At 45.2% G+C, this 17551-nt stretch overlaps 1 protein-coding gene across 4 annotated transcripts in view; it reads left to right on the forward strand.

Annotated features, from left to right (window-relative positions):
* TNFAIP8 (TNF alpha induced protein 8) overlaps positions 1 to 17551 on the forward strand; it is a 137572-nt gene that overhangs the window by 60967 nt on the left and 59054 nt on the right. Inside the window, exon 1 of one of the 4 annotated variants that reach the window (XM_043465866.1) lies at positions 7281 to 7740. The exons of the other annotated variants lie outside the window; for them this stretch is intronic. Within the exon in view, the coding sequence (XP_043321801.1) occupies positions 7728 to 7740 (13 nt within the window). The 5' untranslated portion in view covers positions 7281 to 7727. Of the gene's footprint in view, positions 1 to 7280; positions 7741 to 17551 lie in introns of those variants that run through there. 4 annotated transcript variants of the gene reach the window in all.

The following is a 17551-nucleotide window of genomic DNA, read 5'->3' on the forward strand; positions in this document are numbered from 1 at the left end:
CCTGCATTGGGAGGTGGATTCTTTACCACTGAGCCGCCAGGGACGTCCCACTAACAGGTTTTTGAAAACCTTTTCCCCCTTATAACAAAAGCATCACATGGTAGTGTAGTATATTTACCAATTATAATTTGACAAAAAAGTGAAAAACGACAAAAAAAATAAAAAGTTACTCCTTAACTTCAGCACTCAGAAGAAAATATTTTGTGACTGTAACTCCAGGTTGGTTTCTGTATGCCTATAGTTTTCTCTATAAAAATTGTATAGTAGTTCATATGCTTTCTTTTATATATTGCTTTGTAGCCTTTGTGAATAGTTTGCATGTTGTTAATTACTCTCCAAAATCGTTTTTAAAGACCGTATTATGTGCCATTATATAGCTATGCCATAATTCACTTCACCAATCTCCCATTTGGATAGGTGAACTGTTTTTAATCTTTACCACTGTCATGACATCGCACAACTGCCTTGCTTTTAGCAGCTGTCCACACTTGTCTCTGTTTCACTGGATGTGTTCCTGGAAGTGGTTCAAAGGACATGTGGAGTTTGAAGGTTTTGATCTTTATTGCCACTTTGCCTTCCAGACATTTGTCCTGCTTTCCATTCCCAGCACGTCACAGAAACTTCTGACCGTGCTCTGTACGGCCTGACCTCCGTGGGCCTTTCCCTGACTCCCAGCAGCTTGTTCCTTGTGCATCCATCCTGGCCCCCTCTCCTCTCCTCTCCCTGGAGCGGGCCAAGCTTGTCCTGTCTCAGCCTGGAGTGCCTGTCTTCTTGCTGCTTTTCCTGTTCTTCTGGCGCTTGGCCTCCGAGGCCACCTCTGCCAGCACAGTCGCCATCAGAACCTCCTGTTCATTTCCATCCCAGCTCCTCTTGAAATCTGCCCTTTGGTTATTCATGTGTTTACTTGACTGCCACATCTTGTGTTTTATTTCTCACAATAAGCCCAGCACCTCAGTCGGTACCTGATGTTCAGTAGGTTCTGAATAAATGCGAGTTGATTTTCTTGAATGAATGAAGCAATCTCCTTGTCACCTAGGAATGTGCAGTGTCATGGGATGATGAGACGTGTATAACAGTGCCTCTCCCTTAGAGCAAAATGGGCTAAAGGTTGTAAGGAAGCTTCCAAGTCGCATAGGGAGACAGAGGAAGAGGAGCTGGCTTCAGGCATCGTAATGGGCTTCCTGGTGGCTCAGTGGTAACAAATCCGCCTGCAGTGCAGGAGATGCAGGTTCAATCCCTGGGTTGGGAAGATCCGCTGGAGGAGGAGATGGCAACCCATTCCAGTATTCTTGCCTGGGAAATCCTGTGGACAGAGGAGCCTGGCGAGCTACAATCAGCGGGGTCACAAAGAGTCAGACACGACTTAGCAACTAAACAACAGCAACACAGGCATCATAATGGCCTTGTGTGAACGGAGCCTTGGGAGACTGGCAGTATTTTGTAGCTGATGATGGTGGAATGGACCCCAGAAAGTGGGTGACCAGGGACCCAGAAGTACAACAGTGCTAAGCTGGTGGGGGCAGGGCTAATGAGCACCTTGAATCCTTTGCTGACAGTGTGGACTCTGATCCATGAGCAGCTGGGAAGTGCTGCACATTCTTCATCAGAGAGTGATGTAGTAAAGTGAAGATTTTCAACTCAATTCTAGGCACAGATGATGATGTGCTTTGAGAAGATGTGCCATGAGGGCAAGTGAGTGAAAGGAGCAGGAAGCTGAGGCCTGAGATAGGATGGGGCTTTGGGGTTGAGTCAAAGGAAGGCAGAGGCACTCTGCAAGGGTGGGGAGACGTGGGAGCTTGGTGCCTGGAAGGGGCAGAGGGAGGCCCATGATGACTCTGAGGCTTCAACTCTGAATGGCTGGTGGGAAGATGAGATATGCAGTGCAGAAGGGAAGCTCTTTGGGGATGAACCATATGAATTTTTTTCTAGCCCATCCTTTTACTGTATCAGGGGGCATTTTCTGGATGAAACTAGCCCACGTGCCCTCCTTTGACCTGGAAGACTTTGGGTGATGAGAGGCTCGAGGTGGGGAGACAGAAATGCAGCACAGGACAGGAAACTCCGGGCTCCTGTGGCCACTCCTTATCTGGAAGAATAGGACCGCTTAGTGGGACAGGAATACAGGGCTCTCACATCTCTCCAGGGCTGAGAGGTGGTGTGCTTGGCAGTGTCGGCTCCTCAGTCACTGTGCGGCGGGAGCTTGTTTGCTGTCAGCCTGCCATTCAGTCAGTTTGCTCAGTTGTGAGACCGAGGAGGATGGGGCGGAAGACAAGCGCTGACTTCTGTCCGCCTGAGCGCGGGGCTCTGGGTACCGATGGGATGAGGCCCCGAACTGGGTGATCGTCCTTCCCCTGCAAATGGTCAAAACTGGTGAGTGCACATGTTTCCTGCAGGCCAACAATCAAGGAGAAACCTTGCTCAAGACAGGGTGTAATTCCTGATGGCTCACTAAACTGAAACATTTCTGAAAGTTGCGTTTTTTTCTTTTAATATAGGTTTCAAAGTAGCTACGTGGGTAAAACTACAGAATGACAAAGCTCACTGTCATCTAAAGGGGGATAGAAAGTAGAACTGCTTTAATGGTCTTCTCTGGAAAGCTGTCTTTTCAAGAAAATCTCTTCTGCCACCTTGAATGCACAGGTTTTAACAAAATCCAAATGAGAATGGGGGCAGCACAGATGGAAAGACAGCAGAACTTGGTGAAGGAGAGACTGTCCAAAGCAAGAAAGGAATCAGCGATGACTGAGAGATGATGGGATCCAGAGAGGTTAAACCAGAGAGGAAAATGATCAAGTTTGGTGACAGAAGGAGATGAGAAATTCAAATTGGGGAATACCGTGTGTTGCATATTCACAAGAAATTCTTGAAATTTATAGAGAAATTTACTCTACCATTGGAGAGTTTTTCTTGGCAAATTTAGAGTTTAATTAGTTGAGTATTTTATTATGAGGGCTCATGTTCAGTTTCACACGAAGGCTTGCAGTGCAAGAATGCTATAAAATGTCAAGACTCTGTTTATCCTCAGCTCAGCAGAAAATAAACCACGGTCAAGTGCCAGCATATTTATTGCAACAGGCACTCAGTGTTTCTGTGCTTCGTAAAGTCTGCTTTAGTGTTTTCGTTGGTGGTGTGAGTGTGAAGGGAGATTTGAACCTCCTAGAACGACAGACATAAATGCTCATTCTAGAGTCCGAAGATCTGGTTGTTGACATCACTGTACTGGCAGCTGGCAGTTTATTTATTCATTTGTTTGTTTGCCTGCTTCCGAGTAACATTTTATAAAACTTATACTTGAAACTTAGAAACACTATGTGATAGAAAAATCTGCCTTCCCACACTTATTTTTTTTATGCAGCCCATTGTGGGGAGGCTGTGAAGGGCAATCAGTGTGAGGATGGACTTGAGAAATCTGCCTCCCAACCCTCCTGCCTTGTCCCTGAGGCCAGCGCTGGCCCGCAGCAGCTGCAGTTCACATTGGTGAACTCACTGCTCTGCCTGGCCTTAAAAGGTGGGTTGCCAGGTGTTCTCTTTATTTTCCAGACAGTCCCCTATATGTGCTTTCTGGTGAACCATAACACCTTTCATGATATATGACAAGAAAAAAGCAACCAATTTGGAATAAGAGATCCTGTGTACCCGTGCTGGCCTTGCGCTGAGCAAGTATGTTACATTTATGGAGCTTGGTTTCCTCAGCTACAATTCAGGGATCACAGTGCCCACCTCCCAGGGTTTCAGGGAGAGCGAGCGAACGCAGGGAAGTCACACACGCTGCTCGGCATCTGGTAGGGTTTCTCTGCTCTCCTCTAGGCATGAAGCATGCCCTCCTGTTGGCACAAGCCTTTTCAGGTAAGCGGTGACTGTTCGCTGTCTCTGTGATAGCATTCAGAAAGTGCTTCTGGAGCACTTTACCAGACTCAGGCCCTGGAATGATCTCCGCTCAACCTGCCTTCTTCCCTCGCCAATGACTCCTTCCTCCTGGAAGAAGAGCCGAGGGACAAAGGGAATCAAGTCGCGTCGAAGAGGAGGCCCTGTTTGTGGCACTGGTTTTAGGGAGGCCATTGAGAGGGCTGCAGTGGCAGGAATAAGACTGAAAAGGAGGGTCTAGATAGGATTGATGGTAAGAGGGGAGGGTTGAATGAAAAGAAGATAGCAGTACTCTTGGCAATCACCAGATCATGCCCTAGGGACTAGGGAGCAGATTGGGAATGCCAAGGCATGAAGGTCAAGGTGTTTCACAGACGTTTCCAGTTCTGTCCTGGAGCCTATAGTGTCTGTTGAAATAAACAAATGGTGCACATTTTCATGCAGCCATAAATTGCGTTATCTTTGTGGTGATTTTGTCGAATATACTGCTGATAAGGATGTGGGTGGCCGTAGAGGAAATGTCTTTCTTGGGGTTTGTAATAAGCAGTCATTGAAACTAGGCCAGAGAGAGCGCCTGTGTTTGGAGATGGTTCTGGGTCTCATGGCTTCTCTCCTGCCCCAGCTTGCAGGGCCTTGTCGAATAATCTGCTTAACCTCTTTGAAATTGTGCTTGTCACCTGGTTTCCCTGGGTGTGGGGACAGTGAAATGATTGAAGTGATAGTGCCTTGCTGTGAGATACCCAGATAACGTGGAGAGCGTGTGCACTCAAGAGGAGTAGCTGGTTTTCTGAAAGCCCCTGTCATGTGGTTGCAGATAGATGGAGGAGAAATACGAGATACGACACACCCAGACTTCCCTAATGAAACGGCTTATGTATTGTCACTGCGAAGCTCCGGGGTGCGTCCATCACCAGCAATGCCACTCACACTCCTGGGGTGGGGCCTGGGGGTGTTGGGGTGCTGTGCAGTACCATGCTTCAGCTGCAGAGCTGAGCTCACCAGAAAGAGATAGAGAGCCACGCCTGCATCTGAGCACCAGTCGCCTTTGTAAGGCTGGATTGGACAGGTTCCTCCGCTGCCAAGCCGTCATGCTGTTTCTAGGGCTAGAAGTCGCGGCTTCTTCCTCTTTTCCTGTCTCAGAGCAAGGATGATGCTCCGGCGTTGGGTATCTGTCACAACTGTCGACCCTTAAATCTGTCGAGAACGTCCTGATTTCCTAGTTAAAGTCCTAGAGAAGCATAGGAAGAGCTGCTTTCATATCTCCAAAGGCGACTGAAGTGAGTTAGATACGTTACATAAGGCTGTTCTCTGAATTTGGACTGCTCTACAAGCTCCCTGTCTTTAGCCTCTGTCTATAATTCTTCTTTCTTCCCAAATGAAGTTGGATGTAGGATGAGTAGAATTTAAAATTATAACTGCTGGGACTGCTTAAAACAGGCAAACTTTTAATAGCTTTGAACGTGTAAGACCTGGGCATTCTGGTCTCAGAGGAAGAGGAAGAGGAGGTCTTCCTCTAAAAGAGGAAGGAGGTCTCCCGACTTCCTGCCTTCTCTGTAGCCCATCCAGATGTGCTACTTTCTTTTTGACTGCACCGTAGGGCTTGCATGATCTTAGTTCCCTGACCAGGGATCGATCCCCTGGCCCCAGCAGTGAGAGTGTCGAGTCCTAACCACCGAACCTCCAGGGGATTCCCTAGCTGTTTATTCCGTTACTTTATATTCTCCTGTTGTTGGAGTGCTCTTTCCAAAATCAGGGATTGGTCTCTGGCTGTGGAGGTGCCCAGCTGATGCACGAGACTCTAATGCTTGCAGCCCCCTCTGCCCTTGCCTCTCACAGTAGGGCCGCATCACTGCCTTGGTCCCTGTGTTTGGAGCCCAGGCTTGGGCTGTGGGGCCATGCTGGCCGCTGTTTTCTGTGATGCTCTGCGGTTTTCCCTCCTGCTGTCCCTGCCGGCGGCTGCACCCTGCTGCCCCATCCTCTCCCCGCGGCAGTGGACAGACTGGTTCCTGGTAGCCACCTAGACATGCAGCTACCACCGAGGCCACATTGCAAGGGAATGTGAGAGCCTGGCTCCTGTGTTTAGATATAGCATTTCTGTTCTTTACATTTGGTAATTTACCCTTAGACTTGACAGTGAATCAGAGTTTGGGAAGTCTTTATGATTTAGAACCCTAAGTTTCCAGGAGGAGTTTTCTCTTGGCATCTTTGACCCTTAATCCCTGTTGAAGTTGTCATAGCATCAAGGGTCCAGTCAGAATTTGGAGAACTAACACAAAGGAACACAAAAGGGTGTTTTCTAAAGTATAAACTTCAAACCTCTGTGAGTTAGTCACATGATAATGCAGGCTACAAAGAAATGTGTAATATGTTTGTAGGTTGGTGTTGAATTGGTATTTTTTTCCGCCTCCTCCCTGAATTAATAGTAGGCATTCAGTTTTAATTCAGGTCAACAATATAATGCTTATTGCTATTCTAGCAGTGATTATGTGTCAGACAATATGTTATTTGCATCACATGGTTCTTTTTACGTCTTGATAGCTGTTCTGTGAGGTAGACGATATTATTCTCATTGGACAGAGAGCAAAATTGTTCAGAAGGTGAAGTAACTTGCAAGTCTACAAAACTAGGAAGTGGCGTGGCTGAAATTTGAACCTGACCTAGCAGACTCTAAAGCATTTGTCCATTGCCTTCCACTTGGTATGGTTCCTGCTGTGTGCAGAAACAGGCTCAAAGCAGAGTTTATTGCTGCAGAAGATAAGAATAAAGTCAAGAAACTTACCATGGAGTTGAAGATAAGATAGATCACCATAGATCACATAAGGACAGCTGTGAGAAGATCCCAGAAAGGAAGCTCAGTTTAGGTGCTGTGGGGATTAAAGGAGGAGGCTGAGATCCCAACACGCATTTGGGATCTTTAGGAAAAGGATTCACAGAGGAGGTGCATGTGAAGTGGGTCTTGTGGGACTGGCCAAACCTTGCCTGGGGGGATGGATGAGGGAAAGACTTGTGGGTGATGATAACTGTCAAATGCCCAGGTTAATAAATAAGCTTCTAAACAGACTCTTAGAACGTACATGTGCCTGTATCTCTATGTATGTACCTGTGCGTATTGCATGCGCATGGATGCTGGCATACATACAGTCGTTATAAAGACCTTCTATTCTCTTCAAAAGCAAAAGGCTAACGATTTTAAGTGGCAAAGTTGTCCGAACTCTGTTCTCTAGCTCTCCTGAGAACCGGAACACCTTTAAGCAACACTTACTATTAATAGACATTCATGTTTATACAGGCCAGGTAGGAATGAGTTGTTTTTGAGTTTTTTCCGGGCATCTATGATTAGGGCTGCTCCCCCCCTTTTTTTTTTTTAAGTATCTGCTCCTCTTTTCTAGCATGTGGAAACATTAGACTTCCTGCTTCTGCTTGATTTTGAAACTATCTCCTGTCCTCCTATCACAGGTAATCCCTGTGTCTCTGTGTAGTTGTAGTTTACGGGTAGCAAGTACAGGCAGCAACCAGTCCGTCCCTGCTGTGGACGTGAAGACCTCTCTGGATTCACAAGGAAAAGCTACACAATGCGTTCCACTACAGGTGACGAAACCCGGCTTCCAGAATAACAAGCAAGACAACTTTTACATGACTGTTGTTGACCAGTCCCTTCCGTGCATTGGTTTGGTATGCTATGGTTGGCTTTTTGAAAGGATTGGACAAATTCTTTGAATTATTCTCAGGGAGGACTGACTCCCTGAAGGCAGTACAGATGCCGTGCGTGGGAAAGACATCGGCAGAGTGGCTATGTATGTTCCTCTGATCTATGTGACTGCTGAGACTCTGGGAAGCTGTCCTTCTGATTGATACGGGGGAAAATGCCGAAACTAGGTGAGTTAAAAAGTGCCCAGACTAATTTGGTTGTAACACCTTTGTCGGAATCTGGCAGGATGTTCGGATGACTAAGCACCATGGTGTTGCTGTCGACAGGGAAGTAACCTTTGGTCACAGCTTTCAAGTGGTTGTGTTCAGAAAAATCACTCCTTTTCTTTTGCAAGGACTCTGGGTGTGGAGGAGCGTCAGGAGGCTAAGGGCTGTTTGAGGACTGTGGGTGGAAAAGGTGGCATCTGGAGTTTGCGTGTAGACAGTTTTCATCTCTAAACGGATGAAGGATTGAAATGCTTTAGAAATGGGGCTCTGAACCGATGGAGAACTTTTGCACATGAAGTTTCTCCTTCTCACCGTTTCTGTGTGTTTGCTGACTCTCAGACGTCTCTGGATCCCAGTCATCTGATACTGGCAGGAACACCTTGCAGAGACCTGCAAACCCAATGGTGTTTATTTGTGTTCTCCCATTATGTAGGGGTTTGGCAGAATATTGACACTGCCATTTCCTCTAACAGCCAGTAAGCAACTGGAACTCACAAACAAGGCCTTTTGTACTTTAAAATACACCTTAGGCTTGTTTTTAGCCTTACTTAATACTTCTACAAGTAGACTTCATTTTATTTTTCTGGTAGATTGGGAAACTTTTTAAGGATTGAAATACAGAGAGCATTTCAAAATAGCTTTAAAAGTTATGTTGGTATTTACACACTCTTGTTCAAGTCTATACATCATATTTTGTTGAGGTTTATCTGAAATTTTTTGGCTCAGAAGACTTTCTAGACCTTAAATTGAATACTAGGAAGGAATTCAAACTTGGAAGACATAGATGAATGTTAATATATCTAGTTTCTTGACCCATGAATTGAACCTCTGGCAGCCATGCTATTTCATAGAGCCATGACTACCCCTGTTATATGGAGTGTGTTCACCTGCAGATCATATATGTCAAATGTACATTTGCCTTCCAGATGCCCAGAGCTGTGCATGTGATTCTCTGTCAACTTTATATATGTATATACACACATTCTATCCAGTATATAAAAATGGTTATGTATCTGACTATATCACAGTGCATATATACAGTTGGAATCAGAGCCAGGCTTGGTTGGGAAAGTTTTGTGGGAGAAGTGAGGGGTTTTTTTTTTTTTTGGAGGGGGAAGTTGGGCTACATAATATATTAATACTTTGGCAAAAAGAAGCAGACGTAACGATTCCAAGGCTGGAGCTAAATGCATTCATGATTAAGCATGAACCATTTAGGAGAAGATTGTGAATTACTGGTTGAAAATAGCCAGGCTAAAAAGTGAAGAGGCGGCAAGGAGATAAGTGTGGAAGAGAACAGGAGGGGATGTGTGGGAGCTTCTGTAGCCCATGTGGCTGGTAAATGTCAGCGTTGGATACCAGCACCCCAGACCACGCTGCCATCTAGTGGAACTGGCTGAAATTACTGCCTCTCCTCACTGCCGGTTAAATTAGCAAGGTGATTTCTTGACCGCAGAGAAGCTCATTTTTCTTCCCCCTGGGGATTTTAGGTGAAAAATTCGAGAAAGGAGATGGATACCAGTATGCTCCCTCAAACGGTATTAGTTTTGACTCTAGAACATGGAGCTGAGTGCCAATATAAAGAATTTCCCATAGACAACGTTTGAACGCTGTGATCTCTTTTTAAAATTAATTTTCACAGCAGTCGAGTTGCTTTACAATGTCGTGTTAGTCTCTCTGTACAGCGAAGTGAAGCAGCCATACACACACATATATCCCCTTGTTTTTGGATTTCCTTCCCGTTTAGGTCACCACAGAGCACTGAGGAGCGTTCCTTGTACTACACACTAGGTTCTCATTAGCTCTCTGCTTTATACATGATACGGTGGAGGCTGTGGTCCTGCGGAGAGTGGTGTCCGTGGCCCTTCAGCTCAGAGCATGGGACGTGCAGGAAGCAGCACTTGAGAGGGTCTCCAGCTGAGTGAAAGCGCACCCATGCAGCTCTGGGCTGCTTGTTGTTTCATGTACAGGGCGACAGAGGAGAGCCCTCTGATTGCAGACACCGCAGCCCACAGACCTCAGAGCTGGCGCACAGCTGTACTCCTCCCCCCCCCTCCCTTCCAGCCATCTGTTCAGAAAAACTTACTAAATTTCTTTTCTGCATCAGGGACCCTTCCAGGGTCCAGGCGTACACCAGTAAACAAAGCAGAGAGAAATCCCTGCCCTTGGAGAACAGACATTCTCCTGGGAGAGACAGACAGTAAGATAAATAAGTTAAATACATAGTAGGTGGGATACTATTAAGTGCTAAGGAAGAAAAAAAAATTAAGCTCAATAGGAGGATAAAGATTGGGGGTGTGTGTAGGATTTGCAATTGTGTGTCATCACAGAGAATGTGATATTAGACTCACTTGAAAGTTGTGAGGAAGATTTATGGGTGAATATCCTGGGGAAGAGTACCCCAGACAGAGGGCAAGCATATGCAGAGGTCCTAATGGGCAGTGGGCACAGTATTCCAGAAACAGCTAGAGTGCTGATCAGGAAAAGGACAAGAGAGAAGACAGAGAGATGGTGAAGGGCCAGATTCGGTGGCATGTTGTGGACAATTAGGGGCTTCCCAGGTGTGCTAGTGGTGAAGAGTCTGCCTACCAAAGCAGGAGATGCTGGTTGGATCAGGGAGATCCTCTGGAGGAGGGCATGGCAACCCACTCCAGTATTCTTGCCTGGAGAATCCCATGGACAGAGGAGCCTGGAGGGCTTCAGTCACAAAGAGTTGGACATGACTGAACCAACTTAGCACTCAGCACTCTGTGGACAATTATAATGAATTTGACTTTCACTAGGCATAAGATGAGAAGCTGCTTGATTTAGTCTAATATTTTCATTTTATAGATGAAATTTAGGGCCAAGAAATCAAATCAGGTATCCGTGGCTATCCAGCATCATACTGCCAAAGCCAGGATGCAAGCCTGCCTCCTAACGCCCCTGCCTGCCCAGGTGGGGTGCACGGGCGCACATAGGCCCAGACTTCCAAGTGCAGTGGTCTATGAGGAAGCCAGGTACTGCTGGCTTCTCCGGCAAGTGTTTGGTTGTTCCCACAGCATGAACTACCTACCTATAGAGGACCCACAGCAAACACAAGAAAGGATCAGGCCTCTTAACTCAGAAGAGTCCTCTGCTAAAAATGCCTGAGTGTAGAGAGAAATCCTTCAGATTTTCCCAGTGGTTAAACTCAAGAATCTACAATCTTGTAAAGCTTCCCTAAATTCATTTCTAAGTAATTGGATAGAGTTAAGAGACTATTTCTGTATTCCCAAGTGTTTGATCCCAGTTCTCAGTATCACTGCTCACCATTAAAGTTAGTAAGATTGAATATCATGTTACTTAAAATGAATTTGAAAACAGGATTACCAGCTGAAGAGAGTGAATGGTTATCATCAAATACAGTCTGAGTTGAACTAATTTTGCCCAATATTCTTGCTTTGCTGTGAGCTAATTCACACCTTTCCCCTCCCTCTTCTTCTGTCTCCTTTAGATCTCATGACAGTTGTCCTCTGGACGCAGGCCAAGTCCTCTAATCACATTTTCTGATGAAGGTTGGGCTAGTGCTAAGTCTAGAGGAGAATGGCTTTGTGCTGTTGTCTGCGTCATCTTGTGTCCTTTCATCACGTGTGGCCTGTATCTTGTGCATAGAACGTAAGGTTGTGCCATCTTGTGGAGGGAACTAATTCATCCCTAACTCTGTCCCCCTTCTTTCATTTCTTTCCTTCTAAAACGAAGCTCCCATTATAGGTAGTGTGAAATTTATAGCACCATCGTATTTTGCATTTATATTTGTTTCCATAGTACTTTCTCTTTCACTTTGTCTCTCTCTTTTTGCCAAACATGGTAATTTCATATGTTCACTTGTGTGTGTTGTCTGTGAATGAGCATGCTCCTCATTTACTGCCCAGAATTTTATATGCATTATGGTTCTTCTTGTGCAAAAAAGAAACCCTAGTTTAGACTGGCTCATAACAAAGTGGATTTTTTACTAGCTACATAACTGGAATGAGATTTGATTTAGTAGTCTTGTGATGTCTAGAACCCACTATGTTTTTCCCCAATCTGCCTCCTGTGGTTGGGTCTCATCCTCAGCTGACTTCTCTCATGCTGGTTAAATGTCCGCAGCAATCCTAACTGCGTGCCCACAATCCACTCGCCCAGAACTGGCTTTTGGAAATTCTATCAGGGTGACCTTTCCCAGAAGCCCCCAGCAATATGTGTGATGTCTCACTGACGCAAACTGAGCCAGGTGCCCGATCTTAAACCAGTTTATCAACTAAGAAATGTGCTGTGTTGATTGGTTTAGGCTTGGATTGCCTAAACCAGTCTTTTTGTGGTGAGGGGGATGGGATTACTAGACTAGGTGGAAATGGTCAGGGCTGAACCTGAGAGCTGGGGGCTGGGGTCAGTTTCTCCCTGAAACAGCATGCTGCTCCACAAGGATGGAGGGATGGAAGTAACGGCGAGTCAGCCACGGTGTCTCCTACACGGGCTTCCTTTCACTGTGTTTTTTCTTTATTCCCCGTTGCTTCTTATTTGGTGACTGACTATGGTCTAATACAGCAAATGGAGCCCTGCGTATTGGCTTACCAACCTCTTCCCCCAATGACAAATGAGATACATGCTCTCAGGGAGAACAAGGATGCAGACTCCATGAACTGTAATAGCACTGCCCGTCAGAGAGGGAAGATCTCACCCCCAGACCTGAGCAGTGAGAATAAGAACAGAGAAAACTAATTATAGGCAACCCTTCAATCTATAGTAATTATAGGCCCCCACAGGACACTGGAGTCCAATATAAATTTTTTTTAAATCAGTGTAATACACTTTTGTGCATCATGTACACGCCAATGAAAATATTTCATGGAATGCCCGTCAAAGTTACTTGCTGTTGTTACCATCTTTTAAAAAGCTGCTTGATATTTCATGATGGATATTTTGTTCATCTGTTCCTCCTTAGGCATATTCTCTTGCCACCATAAACCATGTGTCAATACATGTGTTTGAATAAATACATTAATACTTTAAAAAAAGCAGTGTAATAAATCCATCTATTCCTGTAAAGAATACCCTACACTTTTCAAATAGGAGCTTAATTGTCATATTTGATTATTTTATCTATTTTAATTAATATTGCTGGACTCTGGATAATGTAAAGACTTTGAAGCTACACTCAAGTAAACAAAGTAAACAAAACAGGACAATTGGTTATAAGGAGTTTCATTTAGTTTACTCTAGATGAGAGCTCCAGGAGAATGGCTGTCTAGGGCAGGTTATGGGGCTGGGGCAATGTTCAGAGGGCTCTTGAGAGCGTGAAAGTCATGGGGATATAGAGAAAACACCACTTTTGTGATGAGTAAGTTGGAATAAAAGAGATACCAGCTTGTCTTTGTAGATGAGCTCTGTGGCTAGGGTATAGCATTCCAGTCCCCAACCAGCCAGTATTCCCTGCCATATCCCCAAGGGATTCTATGTACCGAGGGCCTATCAAAGCAGGGGAACCCCTTTATTACCAGAGAGCTTTGACCCAAACCCTAGTGATGACCTCCAACTAGGCTGCCCACATGGGTCACCAAAATCGAGTCCAGGAACCCTGGGCTGGGCTGCAGAAGGACACGGAGGCTGCCTCGAGGGGCTGGTCACAGAGAGGACAACCCCACGGTGGAGGTCTCAGAGTTCTGCGTTCTAGTCCTTTTTAAGATGCTTGTGTGATGAGCCTTTGGACTAGTCCTATCAACTTACTGGACCTAATTTCTCATTTGTGAAGAAGTTGGAGGAATGAGGAGATTGAGAGACCCTCAAAGGCTTCTTTGAGCACTAGCTTTCTGATTCTTGGATTCTATGCCTGGGAAGTGCCATGTGGAACTGAGGTGAGTTTAGGGATGAGGACCTAACTCCTCTTTGCCTGCACTTGCAGACAGACAAGGGATGGCAGAGTTTCTGTATTACTTGTGATAAATGTCTTAAATAGCCACCAAGTGGCTCGACTGGCTGAGCGCCGGGTGTGAATTGCTCCAAATTGAGTGTTGTTCGTTGGATCCTACAGATGCTGCGGTATAGCCACAGCTCACTGAATAGTGCGATTGTTTCCTATGCCAAGCCAGGCTTGTGTTTTGGCTGCCAGGCTTGTGTTCTGGGACATCCAGATGTCAGGGATCTTGTGGGAGCAGTAAGAACAGATGGTGACTGGTGGCAGATGCTTCTGTTCTAAAGTGGTTTCAAAGCCATGGGCCCGTGGCTTATCCTGGGATGAGTGAACCCCACTGGTGTTCCAGTCTCCTGTTTTGTTAAGAGTCTGATTGCAAGGGGTGCTGCACACTGTTGTGGTTTATTGATTTTTAGTGATCCTGTTACTCAATAACCTCTGCATGCTCTGCTCTGAAATGTTAAGCCCTGAGCTCTGCCTTAGTAGGACAGGTAGTTTGTTTTTAACATCAGTCTGTATAAACCAGTGGTCCCAAACTTAAATGTCTACAAGAACTAGGCAAGAAATATAAACGTGTAAGTGGTTCTTTATGTGATCTTCCCAGGCATTAGTGCTAAATGCAGGAGACTATGAGACACAGATTCGATCCCTGGGTGGGGAAGATCTCCTGGAGAAGGGCATGGCAAGCCACTCCAGTATTCTTGCCTGGAGAATCCCACGGACAGAGGATCCTGGTGGGCTATAGTCCATGGGGTCTCACAGTGTCGGACATGACTAAAGCGACTTAGTACGCATACACTTAGCTGGTAAAGAATCCACCTGCCGTGTGGGAGACCTGAGTTTGATCCCTGGGTCAGGAAGATCCCCTGGAGAAGGGAAAGGCTATCCACTCCAGCATTCCGGCCTGGAGAATCCCATGGACTGTATGGGGTTGCAAAGAGTCGAGCACTACTGAGCTACCTTCAGTTTCACACACGCACACACCGTGCTTTATATGAACAGTTGGAAATCTTGAGGCCTGTGGCAGACTTTCAGAGAACAGTTCTTATCTAAAGACATTAAAGTTCAGATAAAAAACTTACGTGACCCAAGAAAACTGTTGAGTTGGATTCAGTCCTAAGGCTACCAGTTTGTGATTCTTGGGCTATAAGCCACCTAGCTTCCACTGTCATTGATAGGTTTGCTGAGCTTCAGAGGGGCCAGATTTTCTTGACGTGAGCCTTGTGTATTTTCTTTTCTGTAGTAGACTTTACCTTTTTACCTTAAATTAGAAAACTATCATTGGAGTAAAGTGGGCCACCATGATTTTTACCCGCAAATTGCACATACTCCAAAAGAAACCATGTCCTCGATAGAAAGAATTTCTTTCGCTCAATAGCCTTGGGAGACTGAATCAATTTAGAGAAGCAGAGGTGGAAATCTCAGTCAAAACAATTCTGAATATTTTACCTCATTAGAAGAATTTGTATCACTAAAGGCATTTGAAAGTCATACACCTGTCTGGCAAGTTGTCTGCTGGGTTTTACTCCTCTTTGCCTTTTTCTGGTATGAGGCAGGCAGGAGGTTAGTGAGCTGGGTGGAGTTGGGGGTGGGATCAGCTTACATTCACTCTTTTCCCAATCATCCAAGCCTCCCCACACTCTTCATTTCTGCATTCCTGCTACCACCTGGGATGCCCTGTGAAGGAACAAAGAAATTGGTGAATTCATTTACTTTTTTTTTTTGGCCACACCATGCAGCATGCAGAACTTCCCTGACCAGGGATCAAAGCCATGCCTCCTGCAGTGGAAGCACAGAGTATTAACCACTGGACCACCAGGGAAGTCCTTCCTTTACTTTTAGATATTGGTCATCCACAGGGCTCTCCTCCAAGGGATGTTTGTATTTTTAAAAGAACTTGAATGGTAGAACAGAAAACAGGGCAAAGTTTAGTGCAAAGTACCGCCTCTCTAATGAGAGTGTTTCCTGTAATGCTAAGAACATAATTTGGGGCTTGGGAGCCTCCCAGGCGCCTTCGAGGTAACATTTTATGTTGCCTTGCTTCAGGTAAGACCTGCTGGGCTAGCATCAGCCACTGAGCCTGGAGAGGGGGGGTTGACTTTATTCTTTTTTATCTGAATAATTGAAACTTGTGTGAGAGTCCATGCACATTATTGGAGATGTGTTTTTGTAAGAGATCGATGGCACCCTGCTTCCCTGTGTCTGGTGTTGGCCATAGTGGGAGACTATGTGACTTTAAATATTCCTTCAACAAAACCACTTTAGTTGTGCTAAAACTGTGTTCTTCTGATAGTGTTTTCTCCTCAGAGTACTCTCTCAACTTACTCTTTTCAGTGGGATTCCATAAGTGAATAGTCCACCAATCCTTTCTCTACTACCTTACATGTGTGCATGCATGCTAAGTCACTTCAGTTGTGTCTGACTCTTTGTGACCCTGTGGACTTTAGCCCACCAGGCTCCTCTGTCCGTGGGATTCTCCAGGCAAGAATACTGGAGTAAGTTGCCATGCCCTCCTCAAGGGGATCTTCCTGACCCAGGGATCAAACCTGCATCTCTTATGTCTGCTACATTGACAGGTGGGTTCTTTACCACCAGCACCACCTGGGAAGCCTCTCTACTACCTTAACACCAGTTTATTCTGCAAGTCCTTGCAATTTGGCTTTTATCTCTAGTTCTGTTACTAAATAGTCTTTCTCAAAGATCCCAGTGGCCAAATGATTATCATATCCATTGGTCTTCTCTTTAACCTTCCTTTCTGACCCTTTGTTCTTGCCTCTGTAGGCCATTACACATGCTGTTAGCTCTACCTGGAACTCTTCCTCTTTCTCTCTCTTAACCTCCCTTTCTTTGGCTAATTCTTTGACCTTCAGATCCTAGTTTAGAAATCACTTCTCTCAGGAAGCCTTCCTTGATGACTCCCTCCTCCAGGTCCAATTTAGGTATTTGTCCTTTGAGTCTTCATAGCACCCATACTTTTGTGCTTTTCACTTGTCCTACTGTATTTTAATTAGTGTCCTCCCCTCTGTACTCCCCTCCCCACTGTACTGTGGGCTTTGCCTTATATCTAAACATGGTAGGTGCTCAATAAATATTTGCAGCATGAAGAACTACAGAAATGAAGATGACGTCTGAACAGCAAAGACTTCAGCTTCTTCTCGAATAGATGATGAGCCCCTGATCTTCTTTATCACCCTTTGGTTCTCCCTATGTCCCTGGACCTCCAATTAGAAGATGTTGAGGAGTTGTTAGATGCTGTCAATAAAATGTGGCATCTGACCCTAAAGAATAAGAGAGGTGTCAGGAAATCCTTACCATTCCCATTTAACCACTCATGACCAGGCAGCAACTCTCTGTGTTGCTTATGATGAACAAGTCATGGCCACCTGTTGTTGAAACCAGTGAAAAGAATGAGTTTTAAGGATTCTGATCACCAGCAGAATGGGAAACACGTTTTTCAGCAGACCAGGCAAGTCGGTTGTGATGATTTTATCATCAGCATGAAGGAAGAACTTAATGTCTGATTGGCAACAGTAGAGAAACACAGACTAAGAGAGGAACTAATAAGTATTATGTAGATAGTATTGTACTTTCCAGGTTATTTAAGAAATTTTCAAGATCATTTTAACTGTTTGCAATTTCATCTTACTGATTTTAGAACCCAGTGTCCCTCCTCTCACCTCTGAAATCATTATTCTCCTATGTTCAGAGCATCACATCTGTGTGTAGGTCTGTGTGTTGGGACAGGCTTTGTAGAGCAATTAAAAAGAATGTGAAATCTTGATCACATGTTTCTTCTTGTCTCTTGAAATTGGGTAAGAGTTCTTGACCAGGTGTAAAGACAATGAAAAAAAGACAGATTTA

The sequence above is a fragment of the Cervus canadensis genome, chromosome 4 (assembly GCF_019320065.1).
Source record: "Cervus canadensis isolate Bull #8, Minnesota chromosome 4, ASM1932006v1, whole genome shotgun sequence".
Classification (NCBI taxonomy): domain Eukaryota; kingdom Metazoa; phylum Chordata; class Mammalia; order Artiodactyla; family Cervidae; genus Cervus; species Cervus canadensis.